The following is a 15,074-nucleotide window of genomic DNA, read 5'->3' on the forward strand; positions in this document are numbered from 1 at the left end:
CATCTTGAGGCGATCGCGTTCCGCCTTCTTGGAGTTGAGCGGAGGTGGTTGGTCTTGGCCCTCTTGGCGGAGGCCTCGCCATTGGCTCCGGCTTCGGAGCCGGAAACATTGGCGCGGGGACGCTTGACGGTTCGGGGAGCAACTTTCTTGGGTGCTTGCTCCTCCTCCTTGTCGTCGTCCTCCGGATCCTCCTCCGCCGCGTCGGCGCTGGTGGGTACTCGGAGTATGCTCCAAAAATCCTCCTCCGCCAAAGAGTTGAGCTGGAGAGGAAAACATGGAGAAGTTAGAACACTTCAAAAAATAAAGAAGTCAAAATGTTGAAGTACGGATACGTACCGGAGGACACTGGTTGTTGACCTTGATGTCTTTCACAATTTCCGGGACCGATTGGCCCCGGGGAATCTTCACGAGCGTCTTGATCATCCTCTTCAGAGAATCCGTCGGCAAGTTGTCGCGGGTGACTCAGAGCGGGTCGTCCACCCCGGAGTATTCGCAGATCAGCCGCTTGTTGTATTTGAGCGGCCGGATCCGGCGAGAGAACGAGCTAAGCGTAAGATCTGTTCCGGTTAGCCCGTCGTGGACTAACCAGGAAATCCTCCCCGCTGCTTTTTCCAGAATCGGAAACTGAGCGAGGGAGGGGACGAAGCTCCAGCTGGCTAACTCCTCTGGGGGCTTGTTGATGAACTTGGGAAGCCTTTCGTGGACGTCCGGAACCTCGATGTTCTTGGCATAAAACCATCCGGCATTCCAGTACCGAACGGACTCGTCAGATGAATGCGGAGGATACATTCTTCTAGGGCGGAGCATGAAGGTCATGCTTCCGCAGTTTACCATCGCCTTGTCCTTCGTCTCTTGACGCGGAAAAAGAACTGCCACAGACGGATGATTGGGCGGATTTCGAGATGCCCCTCACATAGTGTCACAAAGTTAGAGAGGAGGAGGTAGGAGTTGGGGCATATATTGTGTGGCTGGAGGCCGTATGTGGTGAGGACGGAAAGGAAGAATTCAGAACATGGGAGCGACAGACCGCGCTCCACCCAAGCTTTTGTAACGACGCGTTCGTCCGAATCTTGCTTGGGGGTGACGGAGTCCTTCATGAAGCTCCAGTCCGGAGCAATCATGCCCTCAGTCTGGAAGTCCCAGAGCTCCGTGTCCTTCACTTCACATGGCCACCACTGGCCTTTTTCTCCTTCGCGGTTCCGGACCTTCGAAGCTTTCTTTTGCTCTGTCTCCTGCACTTTAGCGGCCATTCTAGCTTGTCCTTCGATTTCTTCCTGGAGCTCAGCTAGAGTTGGGATCCGGTTGAGGTAGTTGTTGGAAGAGGCGGAAAATGGTTGAGCTAATCGTTTGTCGGAAATGTTGGGCGAAAGGAATGCTATAGGCTCAATGAACTTTGGCTCCGCTGACTTTGGTTCGGGGCTATTCGGAGAGCTATCAGTATACTTAGGTGAACTAGTGGACATATTTCCGGCTGCATGCATATGGTAAAGTGGTTTGAGTAGCCGAAAACTAAAGTAGCTATGTCGTCTTCTACGGGTCCGGTGGACTTACCGGCAATGGCGTTGCGGTTCCCCGTGATGCCGACGAGGTTGAGGTCACCGAACTTGGTGCGCTAAGCTCCGCTTGACCACAAATCGGCGGCGGATCGGATTTCCCAATCAACCGTGATGATCTCAGGTCGAGGATGGCCTTGGAGTGGCGGCGGACGAAGCTCTCTGTGGGAGAGTTTGCCGGAGTTGAGATCCGGTGGGCGGCGCGAGGTAGAAGATGAAGTGGTGGAAGCGGTGAAAGAATGAAACTTACAGAACGCGGGGGGTATTTATAGACCCTGCGCGGAGATTCGTGAGCCGGATCCAACGGCGGAAACGGAACGGTCACACCGTTTGATGGCCGCCACGTGTCTTAGGTCAAAATGGTGAAATCGATGCAGTGGTAACTTAACTGTGCACTTCCGAAATTTCCGGCTGAAGATTCGCATCTCGGAAAATTTAGCGCGGGAAAAGAGGAAGTTCGGCGCAGCATAGGCGAAAAATCAGCTAAGATATTGTTACAGAAAGGCAAATGATTTCCGGTTAAACGAAGTCGGAAACAAGAAGTTTTGGAAGCTCTTCAAGATTCTCTTCGAATCCGGGTTGATTGAAGTCGGAGGAATGATGAATCTCGGAGAACTTCGGGGGCTACTGTTGTGGGTATACTTTATGGGTGTATCAACAGCGTGGCCTAGATCCGGCAAGCCCGGGTGGCCCATAGACGGTGATGGTGGCATATGGCCCATCGGGCGACCCAGTTGTTGTAGATCGAGATGGATGAAGTCCAACCCAAGTGACAGGAGCCGAATCTTAACCGCCCTATGAAGATAGTCGGATCTGAGAAGGCCCATGAAGTATCCGAACACAATACGACACATAAGGGAAGGTGGATCCTTGACGTGCACGACAATGTAATATTCCGTAGTTAGGCAATTTGTATTCCGGCTAAGACTCTCCGTATAAACCCTAGATCTGAGCGCCTTTATAAGCCGAATCCTGGGAGTCCTAGAGGCACAACCACAACTCATTGTAACAACGCGAAAGCGCCCAGAAAATTCCAGACAAGCAGCAGTAGGCCCTGTCATCGTGCAGGTGTTCCGAAGCTGGGTAACTCGCGTACCACCGTCCCGAGGACACTCCGCCCTATGGCCCCTACTTCTTCTCCCCTCGTGAGGATCCCTCCTCCGAGGTACCGTCGAACAGGCAACAACGGTGCCTTTCACATAACACAATGCCTTCTTTACCATTTTCCAGTGTTCCTCCTGTTGGTGGTCCTTGTCAATCGCAGTGCTACCCGAAGCATGTTGGGTTTGTGAACAAGTCGATAGTGAAATTTGCTCACATGAAGATTGTCTTTACGACCATATTTGTTAGCGAGAGCAACTCTATGAACCACTCTTGCTGATCAAGGCAATAAACTACATTGTTGGCAACAAAGATGAATGTGCCGAATATGGTAGGCTGCTACCAGGCTTAGGAAGTACTTCTTTGCTCTTCATCATCATCTATCGGTGCTAGTGATGAGATCATTTATATTTTAGGAGGTGGTCTAATATCTCTCTATTAGTTAGGACTTAATTAACCTGATCCCTGGTCTGTAATATGATAAATTTGCTGGAGGTAGTATATATCAACCCCTCCTATGATGAACTGTTGATGCATCACGAGCTATAATTGCTTTACTCATGGTGCATCACCCATAAGGGTAACTGCTATGTAAGATGGTGTTGCCTATTACCACCTTCTTTTAATAAACTGAATGTTGCAACGTGTTACTATTTACCACGATTTATAGGTAACCTCACCACTCCAATAAAGAAGGTTAACATAGGAGCCTCATTGTGCAACCAAATAATAGCTTTCGTGCACTAGGAGAGCAAAAAGAGGTGTTTGCACCCTACCCAATAAAGAGGGCAGATTTGTTTTAGACTTCACCATCTACCAGACGATGTACGGAGCTCGGAGTTTCTTTTAGACTGTTGACATCCATACAACTTAAGCGCAAAATCAGCCCACACAACCAAACACGCTCTATATTGTGAGTTGTTGCCAGTTTGTCACCCATATCTACTCTTCCATACTCCTCCGCTCAGGGGAAAAAGAAGTATAAATCTATCTAAAATGGAACGATTTAAGATCCGATCAAATGCATAAGTATGAATCAGTAACTATCCTGACCATAATATCAAACCAAACTCGCGCCCAACGATGCGCTCCAGTCCAGTACTCCACCCGGAAAATTGTCTGGCTCTCTCACACGAGTTCCCAATTTTTCCCAAACCCGACGCTCCCGTTTCCTTCCCGCCCAAACCACACTCTCTGTCCCCGCCGCCCGCCGCCGAGGCCTCCCTTGCTCATGGACGCCGCCGCCGCGAACCCCGCAAGCTCGTCACTGGAAGCCGTGGCCACCGCCTTCCGCTCCCGTGTCAACGAGCTCCAGGACCTCGCCCTTGCCCGGAACAGTGAGCTTTCCCCCCAGCCCAGCCCACTCCCGAAACCCTAGCGTCGTGGGCCCTGACCCCTTATCATACCCGTACGCAGTGTACCCGGCGACGGCGGTGACCGACCTCGCCGCCGTGGACGCCTCGGTGACGGCCATGGAGGCGCAGGTGCAGGCCATCCGTCGCCGCCTGCAGGAGGAGCTCGACGCCATCCCCAAGGCCAAGGTATCGTTCCGTGCTCAGTGTACCCACAGGTTGCCAGATCTCGTGCCCTACTGGGCTGCGGTCTGTCTCTGAATGCTATTTTCTCTGTTTCTTTGAGAATCCAGAACCGGTGTGGTAATTGGTAAATAGCAAACAGGGAAAGGGGAAACCATTAGGAATTAGGATATCCTGATGAGAGGCTAATCTGGGTAACCCTGCCATCTTCTTTCGGGGAAATGGTGGAACAGTTACGATTACAGTACATGAGTAGGACTCATTAAAAGATCGAAGTAATTGTATACCTGTCTCTTGTTCCTACCCTGACTGTGAGGATCAGGGATGCAAATTGTCCACTGATGGTGGTGTTTGCTAAACAAAACGGGCTAATCTTGTTCCACTTGCTGCTCTTGTGATGGATGACCGGTTGATTAAAATCATAGGGCATTAAATGGATTTATTTTTTCTTTTCAAAAAGGGGATATGAATTGTGCTTCATTGTCTGCACCAATTTTAAATTGGAGTACATATTATTGGGAAGTGATGTCAAAATCCAACCCAAATAACGGTGGAGAGAAGCACAAATCAGTGAGATAGAAGAGGAGATACAGTATGCAGGACGAAGAAGAAAATGGACAGGAGATTTCATTTCATTTGTTCAATGCCCTTTCCTTAGCTGCTTCTTTAGCTACCAGTAGAGTCATCGGCCTATGTCCACCTGAATTTCGAGCTAGTCCATGACCATTGAGTCCAGTGCATATTGGGATTGATGTTAGATTACCTGCCCCTACAAAACATTGGCTTCCCCCACACAATGACTTGTTCTTCTAGCACCACCTTGTAGCTCCAACTCACATGTTGAATGTTTCTCAACCCTGAAACTCGGCCACTAGTTTCACGTCTTCCAGCTGTAAGAAGTGTTGTCACTCTTCCAGAAATATTTGACTGGATGCCAGGAGATAATGGTCTGTACTGAAATTCGTTTTCCAAATTTCAGAAATGATCGATCAGTTGTCATGACCCCATCGCTGGTACTGAATGTTTTCTAAAACGGATCAATGGACATACATCCTTGCACCTGTCTAAGCGCTTTAGCACCTGAAATACCATCACTCCATAACCTTGTATTATCTGTATAGAAACCTTTGGCTCCCATTTTAAGGTCAGGGCATTCCCATGTGCATGCTGATATTGTCAAATGAGGTTCACTAGCACCAAACAACTATAAATCTGATATGTACACTGGTTGGTTATCCATTTTGGACTCAGAAGTTACTATGCCCACGTATGCATCGAAGATTTGCCAAATTTTGCCAAGATGCAACTTCTTTATCATGTCAACAGGGCTCACTGCCAATCTAAATCTCTTGCATACAGCAATATCATTCTCAAAGAAGACAGCTCATATTCCCTAGATAGAGGAAATTTCTTAGCACTATGTGAGACTCAACTATTAGTACGACTGCTTATAATTCCACGTGCACTTCCCAGTTCTTCTGCCAATCCATTTGATATATTTGTGAAACATGTGCAAAGTGCTAACAAAATATATCCATGACTTGGCATAAATTTCTTGCACGCAAAGTCACGATGATCTCAACATCTCCAAGAGTGAGGGTAAACTGGATGCCGGCTCCAGCTTTGGCCCAACTCAAACTGCACCTGTACAAATCCAACAGCCCCACTGAACACGCGTCAAATCTCGTAAGAACAGGGGTAAGAGCCAGGATTTTTTTTATTTTAAAAAACGAGACCAGAGGGGGCGGGATCCCTCAACATATGTTTATAGAAGAGCGAGAAAAGCACCAGGATTAACATCCACTGTTAATGCCAAAGACAGAGAACTGCCAACAAACATGTGAGGACTAGGATTGTCGGTCGAACATTCCTGTTTCCGTTATCAAAACAAACACATGAACACCAGGACCAGAACTGAAGCTGTCATGCTTCCATGATGGCATTTCCCCATATGTTGCTGCTCACGGTGTCCAGGGCTGAAAGCCTGAAACCACCTAGCCCCATGGTGGTATTTCCGTGAACAACTGCTACATCATGAGTTCATGACATACTCTTGGGATCACAATTCTTGCGGCGGGCCATCATGGTTCCTCGATGAACACGACATGATCAGAATCCAAGAGCAGAGTCAGCTGCTATCACATAGTTCCATAATATCCTTCTCTGGGAGGCTTTCTAGATCAAGCTCTGGAAGAAAGGCAAACCTCCAACATTGGTGACACTGTCAGAGTTTTTTGGCGAGTGGCTCCACCTTCGCACCACCCACACCCAACTAACATGGCATGAATTGTTGCTGGTAGGCATCATGTGTCTAACCTTGTGGAGTCTCCTATTATACAGAACTTTCTTTGGAGACACTTCGTTGAACACCTGGTAGTTAGCAACTTAATTGCCTGCTTTGATGCCTAATATGCCAAGCATCCCATTGAACACTTGGGCACTGGGCAGAGTGGGTGGTTTCAGGCTGGGCATGAAACAGGTGATGGATCGGATGATGACCCATGACCACTGCCCAGTACATATGCGGGTCTTACAAGGGGGTGATATTTTTTATTTGCCCTTAACCTCTTTGAACCTAATTTTGTTCAGTCTGTTGTTGAAACGTGGCTACTTCTCATTGTGGTTTCTTTAAATCCTGATGCAGAAACTAGTGGAGAAATCCTTGAAGCAACAGCAGAAGTTGCAGCACATGCTTGCAAACATGCCATCTGGGATGCGTGAGGATATCGTTGCTACTCCTCTGGAACAGAGCTCGGCAAGGTACTTGGTGCTATTAACTTTATCTGTTATCTCTATCTTCACTTTTTTGTGACAAGAATCATGCTGTTTGTGTTCCAGGATGTTGCCTGAGTGCTTTAGTTTCAACACACCTGCAGAATTTCTGGACTCTGATTTTAAGATTAAGGATGAGCCAGTTGCAGCTCCCAAAGTAAAGAATTTTATTTTGTGTAATATCCACTGATCTTAGCTATAATTGTTTTAAAAAGAAGTTCTGTTTGTTGAACTAATGCCTTCTTTTGTTTCTGTGAAGAAGGGGAAAGGGGCAGCACCTTGTTGGTATATATCCACCGGGGAGCTTGACTCATTGTCATCGTAAGTTATCAATTTTACCTGTAGCTTCATTTCAGTATCATTGCTTCATATAAGAGCAACCATCCACTTTTGATTTTCTAACTCTGGTTGAGCGGCCCTTTATTCTTTTACATCTCTGTGCTAGAGCTTCCGATTTATGTACATGCAAGTGCTTTTTTTTTCCAGTATTACTCTGCATACGTGATGTGTGTGTTCTCATTCCTTTTCCTTTTTCTACAAATACTCAGAGTTGCTAGCTGACTGTTTTGTGATTTACGTAGAGCCTAGACAAATCTGCTCTGCTGAATCTGCTTTGTTTGTATTGTAATCCTTCTGCTGCCTGTAGGGCGCACTGTTCTGAGGCAGTGATTTGGTTTATTAGTGTCATCCAATCACTCTGGTAGTGGGACATGTGGTCGTGTTTCCTTACATGGTCTTTTCTCTTCATTTTGAACTCATCAATCACTATCTGTTAGTTTTATACCTCTGTATATCACTGGTATTACCTTGTCAAACGAGTTGAGGTATCTTAGTTGAAGAAAATAAATAATGTGATAAATAGCTGTGTGGCTGACATTAAGAAAAGGGTTCCAGGCTAATTTACTACAGTAAAATTTAGGAGAACATATGGTCATTTTTTTTGCTTAGTTCAAATGCCACTGGAAACATTAATCATCTTTCCTAATATTTTGTCAGGTGAATATGCAAATTCTATTTTGCTCGTCTCAGAAGCTTTTCTCATAACTAGACACTAAATATGATATCCCATTTTGTTACTACAGGTACATGAGGGGGAGGCTTACACTGGAGAAGGTTAACATTGCAATAAACGAGATGGCAACATATGCAGATGCTAATGCTCATCTTGTTGCATGTCCTAAGAAAAAGGTTTCCCTTTTGCGCTACTTTTCGCTGATAAGCAGTTACTTTTTGAGATGACATTTTCTTTACCACTCTCAACGTTCTTGCAGTTATCTGAAGACACATGGGAAAGGGCTTTGGTAAGTTCTGGACATTGCTGTTAATCTGATTTCATCATGTAGAAAAAATCATATTGTAATTTCTGTGTAGGAACTAAGGGACATAGCTGCCACTGAGGCAGCGAAGGGGAAGCATTTCTTCCTGGAAGCTGATATAAAGGGGCCTGGGCTAAAGCTTGATCACACAGGCAAATCTATCCTTACCGTGAGTATTTGCATCTTTATCCACTTTGGTCGAAACTTTATAGTATATTCCTATTCTTCATGATCACAGATGAACAAATGACATTTTTTTTGCTACTGCATCTGTTCTTCTAATATCTTGTTTCCATAGTTTAAAGTAACTGAAAAAATAACTAGCAAGTACATTGACGAATTCGAGTAGTCATTGAACAAGATGAAGAAAATAAATTTCTACCCCTATCCTGAAGTGATCACCAGTTCAAAGTTATAAACGAATATTGCTGTGCATGTACTCCCTCCGTCCCATGCAAGATGTCGGAAATTTTCTAAATTTGAATGTATCTAAACACTAAATAGTGTCTAGATACGTTCGAATTTATACAAACTTCCGACATGTTCCATGGGACGGAGGGAGCACTTCCCTTCCAGCTTCACACAATGTACTGCACTTTCCATGAATATGTTACATCAACTGTAGAACAGCTTGAAACTATGGAAATATTACATCAACTGCAAAAAAAATCTATTGAAACAAAACCAATTAGTTCCAAATATCAAATATGGAGATGATAATCCTGTACTGTTTTCTAGGTACTTCGTCATCTTGGCCGCATCCATGAGACTCGGATTGGGCATCACCGGGTCTTCATACTAGCGAAACAACGCTGAATGGAAGGGTTGCTAGAAGCATGAACATTTGATGTGGTTATATGGCCGGAGCCACGCATCTGTGCAGCCTGTATGCTACTGCCTAGTTTGGTTTGCAATTATAGTAGTCCTGTAATTTGAGTGCATAATTGTGATTCTGTGGCCGCATGTGTCCGCTCTTCTGTGAGAGTGAGACGTTGTGTTAGTCAGAACTCTGATCCTATATGTATGAATCATTAGTTTGTTACCTTGTCTGTTGTAGTTTCATATGTAAGTAGCTTATTAGGATTTTTTTTAAGAGTAGCTGAGCAAGAGCTAGACAAAAACAAACCTGAAACCCTGATATATTCCTCTGCTTACATCTGCATCCTTTCTGGAGCTGCTTACTCCAGAGTGGGTGATATAGAAAGCAAGCTCACCGTGTTCTTACCAGTCTTGTCGACTTGCAAGCTGCAAGCGAGAAATGGGTCACTTTCCAGGTATCATGTTGGCAGCAGAAACAGTTTGCAAATATGATGATTGGCGAGAGTGAGTGGGACCAACTGCTCTCCTCTAATGACCTTCAGTTCCGAACACCCGCTGTGATGACTTGGCCTTGTTTTCTTCCTCGTAAATAAGATAGCTTAATCTTTTAGTTCAAAGACAGAGCTCACGAACTATGGTGCTCAAGGCCAAGAGCAAAGGACACCAATGAACACAAATTGTAACGCTGTCTTCCTTCATAGGAAAAAAAAACGGAGTACTTCTCAAGTGGATACGGAAAAGAAAAACGACCTTGTGACCAGATTGTAACAAGAAGGGAACAACAAAGTTCAATGCACCCGGGTGGAAAAGAGAGAAACAAACAAATCAAGGTCGTTTTCAAAAGACCCGTGGCTATGAAAATCCCGGCGTGCGTATTACCTCTCCTTTCGCTTAGTTTCTTGTCCCTTCTCCATGTTTCGTTTGTTTCCAACAAAGGCGGTGTGCCAACTGCCAAGCCTCACAAAACTACAAAGCGGGAGAGAGTGAGGGAGAGACAACCACGACACAAGGCCACGATGAGGACGCTGGTTGCTTCCATCTGCCTCCTCCTCCTTCTACCCTTTTCTGCATCATCTTCTTCTTCCTCCTCCAACTCCAGATCCATCCCCATCTCAAATTTCAGCTTCCCACAGCAGCAGCAGCAGAGCAATATCATCACGCATCTCCCTGGCTTCGAGGGACCCCTCCCCTTCCAACTCCAAACAGGGTGAGTACATACATGTAGCTCTGTTAATCAGCAAGCTTTCTCCACTCAGTAAATAATTTGATCGGCTTATTTCTCGTGTGATGTGAACTACACATGCACCGCATCCCCATCATAGCTAGGTATGTGGAGGTTGACGAGAGCAATGGCGTCCGCCTCTTCTACTACTTCATCCGGTCGGAGAGGAACCCGGCAGAGGACCCCGTCATGCTCTGGCTCACTGGTGGCCCTGGATGCTCCGCCTTTTCTGGCCTCGTCTACGAGATCGGTACGTAACTCCCAAATCGATTGCACCTTTCGTTCCTTCCTTGATCAAACGGTACTATTCATATGTCTGCTTGGAAACAATCGGCAACTATTGTACTAGTATGTTTGGCTTCAAAGCCAACTGTCCATATGCTTCCAAGCGATCTGAATTTACCTGTATAATACAAAAAACATTTTTACTATATATGATGATCTAAATAATCAAGTATGTGCAGGCCCTCTGAGTTTTGACCGTCGCACCTACGTCGATGGCTTGCCCAAGCTGCTTTATAAACCAGACGCATGGACAAAGGCAGGTTTTCCGATCTCTAATCCTTCTTCTTCATCATCTTCTCCTTATAATTTAATTATGACTATATATGAATCTGAACTGCACATCTTGATCCCACCTAGGTTAGCAATGTCATCTTCCTGGATTCCCCTGTAGGAACTGGCTTCTCATACTCCGTAACACCACAAGGATACGAATCAAGTGACACCAAAGCTGTCACGCAAATTGTCGTCTTCCTCACAAAGGTCACGTATAATACACTTGTTGGATCGCCCAACCATTACTAGTATATACGAACCGCAGATGCTAACGTTTCTTACTTTTGCAGTGGTTTGATGAGCACCCAGAGTTCTTGTCAAACCCTTTCTACGTTGCCGGTGACTCCTACAGTGGTATGATTGTGCCAGCCATCACCCTTGAAATTGCTAAAGGGAAGGAAGATGGCAATGGGCCAGCTCTTAATCTAAAGGTTGAGAATTCTACCCTATGCTAGTAGAGCGCAACTACCATGTTTGATTCCGTCCCTGTTGTAAATGACCTCCGAAAGTTAATTTAGCTCCAACTTACTTCCATGCTAATGTGACATGTCATGAACTCGTGATCAGGGTTACCTTGTGGGTAATCCAGTCACGGATGGGAATTTTGACAATCCAGCCAAAGTACCGTTTGCTCATGGAATGGGTCTCATATCTGATGAAATGTACCAGGTATTATTTCTTCTTTGTGAAAGCGATCTTACTACTTGGATACATGCATGACCTCACATATTAAGTGGGTACTTCGATAAAAAAAACTCAAATATATACGACTAGTTGCAAGCTGTAGCATATTGTTATTCCGGGAATGTTGTAATAGTTTCAATAGGTAATAAAAATGTGTGAACAGGTAACTAAATTTTAGAACACGGGTGAACAATTTCATGCAAGTCCTTTTGCTTCGGTAACTCTGCATGACTGGGAGTAAAGAAACTTGATGAATATTCCTGTATTTGTTTCAGCAATAAGAAATCAAGTCTGCACACTAGTATTATGCTTGCCTTTGCAGTTCAGTTTATCGTTATTTTGCGTTTTGCTATTTTCAGGCATACAAGGATAGCTGCGGTGCAGACCAAAGCAGACAGCAAAGCCGTCAGTGCACAAGTAGTCATGATGTCATTGATGAGGTATCCAATTATCTTTTTTTTTTCCCATTTCTGTATGAGTAGCCATTGAAATGGTTTGTTCACAAAGTGTGTCAAGGACATATGCCCAAACCATATTCTGGAGCCAATGTGCACTTTTGCAAGCCCACATCGATACAATCTGAAGCTGAGTTCAGGTGCACGGGAGATGCTCCGGCTGCAAGACTACACTGCCAGGACCGGGCTTCAACTGTCTGAGATTTCTACAGAGTGCAGAGTTAGTGACCAAGCGCAACTTAGTTTGCTCTTCTTCCTTACTAGAACATAAACGGATTCTCTCTAACTATTCGGATTTCATCACAGACGGCAGAATATCTTATGTCCAGAACATGGGCAAACAATGAAATAGTCAGAGAGGCTCTTGGTATCCACATGGTAATTCACACCAAGTGTCGTGAATAATCAGTTGCTGCTTCCTGATTGGTAATGTTTATCAATTACATTCTATGTTGCAGGGACCAGTTCCTTTATGGATAAGATGCAACTACGACATACTGTACGCTAACGATATTCACAGTTCAGTGAAATATCATCTCGAGGTCACCAAAAGAGGCTACAAATGTCTAGTTTACAGTGGTGATCACGACATGGTCATACCTTTCATCGGCACGCAAGCCTGGATCAGGTCTCTGAATTTCTCCGTTGTGAATGAATGGAGACCATGGTACGTCGATGCACAAGTTGCAGGGTGAGTCGCACTACACCAGCTAGTTGAGAACACAGTGTGAAACAAAATAAATTCTAGCTTGTACCTGCATGCCAGTGTGCTTTCAGGACTAATTTGTCAGTCATGTGGGTTGCAACTTGCAAATGAATGGGTTGAGACATGTCCTGATGCTCACGAGGAACTTTTCTTATATGCAGATATACAAGGTCATATTCAAATAACCTCACATTCGCAACCGTAAAGGTACGAGAGCTGGATGTCATTCTTTCCCATTTTTCCATTTCTGTGCACAGACCTTATTTGTACGCCAGTGACTGGGGTTGGAGCATGATTTGCTAACATATAAGAATGATTTACTACACAGAATAAATATATATTGTCCTTCAAAAAAATAAATTAATTTGCTGTTTGTTAATTAGGGCGGCGGACATACTGCTCCAGAGTACATGCCAAAGCAATGCCTTGCTATGTTTGCAAGGTGGGTTTCTGGTGAAACTCTTTGATGGTCAATTTCAGCCTCAGATGGTTGTTACTCGGTGCATCACACTGCAAAATGCAGAGTGATAATTGGTCAAAATGTACAAGGATGCTGTACCAAGGTAGACGCAACAATTGAGAACTCATAATGCAAAATATTATTCTCGGTGCATACCGTTATCTGAATATCGGCCTGCATGGTCTAGAAGAAAAAGAACGTATCATGTTGCACCGGCAGCTTACGCGCTTTGGATGAGAAAAAGTGGAATACCTGGAACATTTGCAATGTACTACAACAGAATTTACCTGCGATCCATTTCCCTCTTGCCAATCTTTAAAACTACAAGCTTGGTATTCAGAATTAACAGAGTGATGTACTGTTTTTTTTAGAATAACAGTCTGACGTAGCATTTTAGAACAAAAAAAGTTTTTCTTTTATATTTTAAACATGCGACATCCAAGCTACAAAATGAACATAGTCATGCCCTCGCTCAACCGTTTTCCCCTCGAGCCGCCTCTCTCCTCCGTAAAAATCGACGCCCCCCTGCACCCTATATTTCGGGCAGCACACGTATCTCAATTTGAGGGAAACAATATTTTGTAAATTTTCAATGTGGGATTGATTGGGTATTAATTTGCTTCATTGCCCATATCATATATTTGAACAGAATCTTTATTCAGTATCTTCTAGGAGTTCTAAGCATAAAACTACCACTTATGTGCCTAAATTTCGGAAAATTATCACTTTTTAAAAAGGGATTTGTTAGTTCGCTGAGAACGAACTTGTGCTCAGCCAAGTCTTACACTATTCTATTTACATCATGATTTGTGCTAGTCATAAGTTGCAACACATCATCTGACTGACAAATAGTCACACCCTTTTTAAAAAACCCCATAAATATGCCACTCTATGCTATTTTTTTGCAATGTGCACTAATCGAACAGTGATACCTAATTGATAACCTTTCTGATTAAGTGGGACCCACCAGCATGGATGACGTGGCAAAAACCTGAGCAATTTCCTAAGGTGAGAATATGTAAATTTCTAAAAGAAATAAAAAAGTATTGAAAAGCAAAAAATCTCAGTCATGTCCCCCGTCGTGCCCATGCACCATGACCGAGGCCTAGCTCGGCCAGCTTCCCTGAAAGAACAAGATCTCTCCATGAGTGTTTTGTGTGTTTGATAACAACACTAGAATATATTTCACCATGGGCATAGTTGCCTTGAAAGATTTGCTGGTGTCCTCGCTGAACACCTCATGATCGGAAAACTCAAGAGTAGTTGACAAACTTTTTGGTTTTGTGTGTGTGTCGCGACATGGTTGGAGAGGAAAACAAAGGAAAAACAGGTTCACCAAAACCGGTAGTACCAGAGCTGAGTGCGGTAGTACCGCTACCACACTCAGCACCAGGTACACGTCAGCTAGAACCTCGCAGCAGTACAACCGCTCACTTTTGGGACCGGTAGTATCGGTCAAGGTACCGCTGATGGTACCGCCTTTTGGGAAATGCTTGCAGAGAGCATGCCGGTACCTTGACGGTACCTAAGCCGGTACTACCGTTTGAGTCACCAGAAATGGTGAAATGCGGTAGTACCGCTCTGGTACCGATCATGCAAACACGGCGGTACTCCTAGCCATGGTACCACAATGGTACCGGGCAGGGGGTCGAGAGCTTGTAGTGATCATGCCGGTACCTTGACAGTACCGGTACCGATAGTACCGCTTCAAGCTCCACGTGTACCTCATTTAAGGCATCTGCCTAACCCAAGGCGGTAGTACCGCTCCCATATGCGGTAGTACCGGTTGAGCGGAAACTGTGGGTAACAGTTTGACTCGTGGACCCTTATAAAAGGGGATCTTCTTCCCCAGCTCGACCAAGTCTTCTCTCTCTCTCTCTCTCTCTCCCCCCC

The 15,074-nt window shown here is 44.9% G+C and overlaps 2 protein-coding genes across 5 annotated transcripts; both read left to right on the forward strand.

Moving 5' to 3' along the window:
* Positions 1 to 3,885: 3,885 nt before the first annotated feature.
* LOC124670037 (spindle and kinetochore-associated protein 1 homolog) lies at positions 3,886 to 9,345 on the forward strand. Its single transcript, XM_047206557.1, has 9 exons — positions 3,886 to 3,991; positions 4,071 to 4,195; positions 6,834 to 6,949; positions 7,028 to 7,118; positions 7,221 to 7,282; positions 8,044 to 8,149; positions 8,233 to 8,262; positions 8,333 to 8,446; positions 9,016 to 9,345. Exons 1-9 carry the CDS (start codon positions 3,886 to 3,888, stop codon positions 9,091 to 9,093), a joined length of 828 nt encoding a protein of 275 aa, XP_047062513.1. The 3' UTR covers positions 9,094 to 9,345.
* A 712-nt stretch (positions 9,346 to 10,057) lies between these two features.
* On the forward strand, positions 10,058 to 13,325 carry LOC124670036 (serine carboxypeptidase-like 15). Of its 4 annotated transcripts, XM_047206556.1 has the most exons (13): positions 10,106 to 10,124; positions 10,220 to 10,303; positions 10,423 to 10,568; positions 10,783 to 10,859; positions 10,961 to 11,083; positions 11,167 to 11,307; positions 11,444 to 11,545; positions 11,920 to 12,000; positions 12,068 to 12,235; positions 12,322 to 12,393; positions 12,474 to 12,706; positions 12,883 to 12,928; positions 13,105 to 13,325. In XM_047206556.1, the coding sequence occupies exons 3-13, from the start codon at positions 10,508 to 10,510 to the stop codon at positions 13,186 to 13,188; spliced, it is 1,188 nt and encodes a 395-aa protein (XP_047062512.1). In that variant the 5' UTR covers positions 10,106 to 10,124; positions 10,220 to 10,303; positions 10,423 to 10,507; the 3' UTR covers positions 13,189 to 13,325. The 4 variants fall into 4 exon arrangements, with proteins under 4 accessions (XP_047062509.1, XP_047062510.1, XP_047062511.1 ...); XM_047206553.1 differs by having other exon boundaries at positions 10,058 to 10,303; XM_047206554.1 differs by having other exon boundaries at positions 10,058 to 10,303; positions 12,077 to 12,235.
* Positions 13,326 to 15,074: the final 1,749 nt, after the last annotated feature.

This window comes from Lolium rigidum, chromosome 7 (genome assembly GCF_022539505.1).
Source record: "Lolium rigidum isolate FL_2022 chromosome 7, APGP_CSIRO_Lrig_0.1, whole genome shotgun sequence".
Classification (NCBI taxonomy): domain Eukaryota; kingdom Viridiplantae; phylum Streptophyta; class Magnoliopsida; order Poales; family Poaceae; genus Lolium; species Lolium rigidum.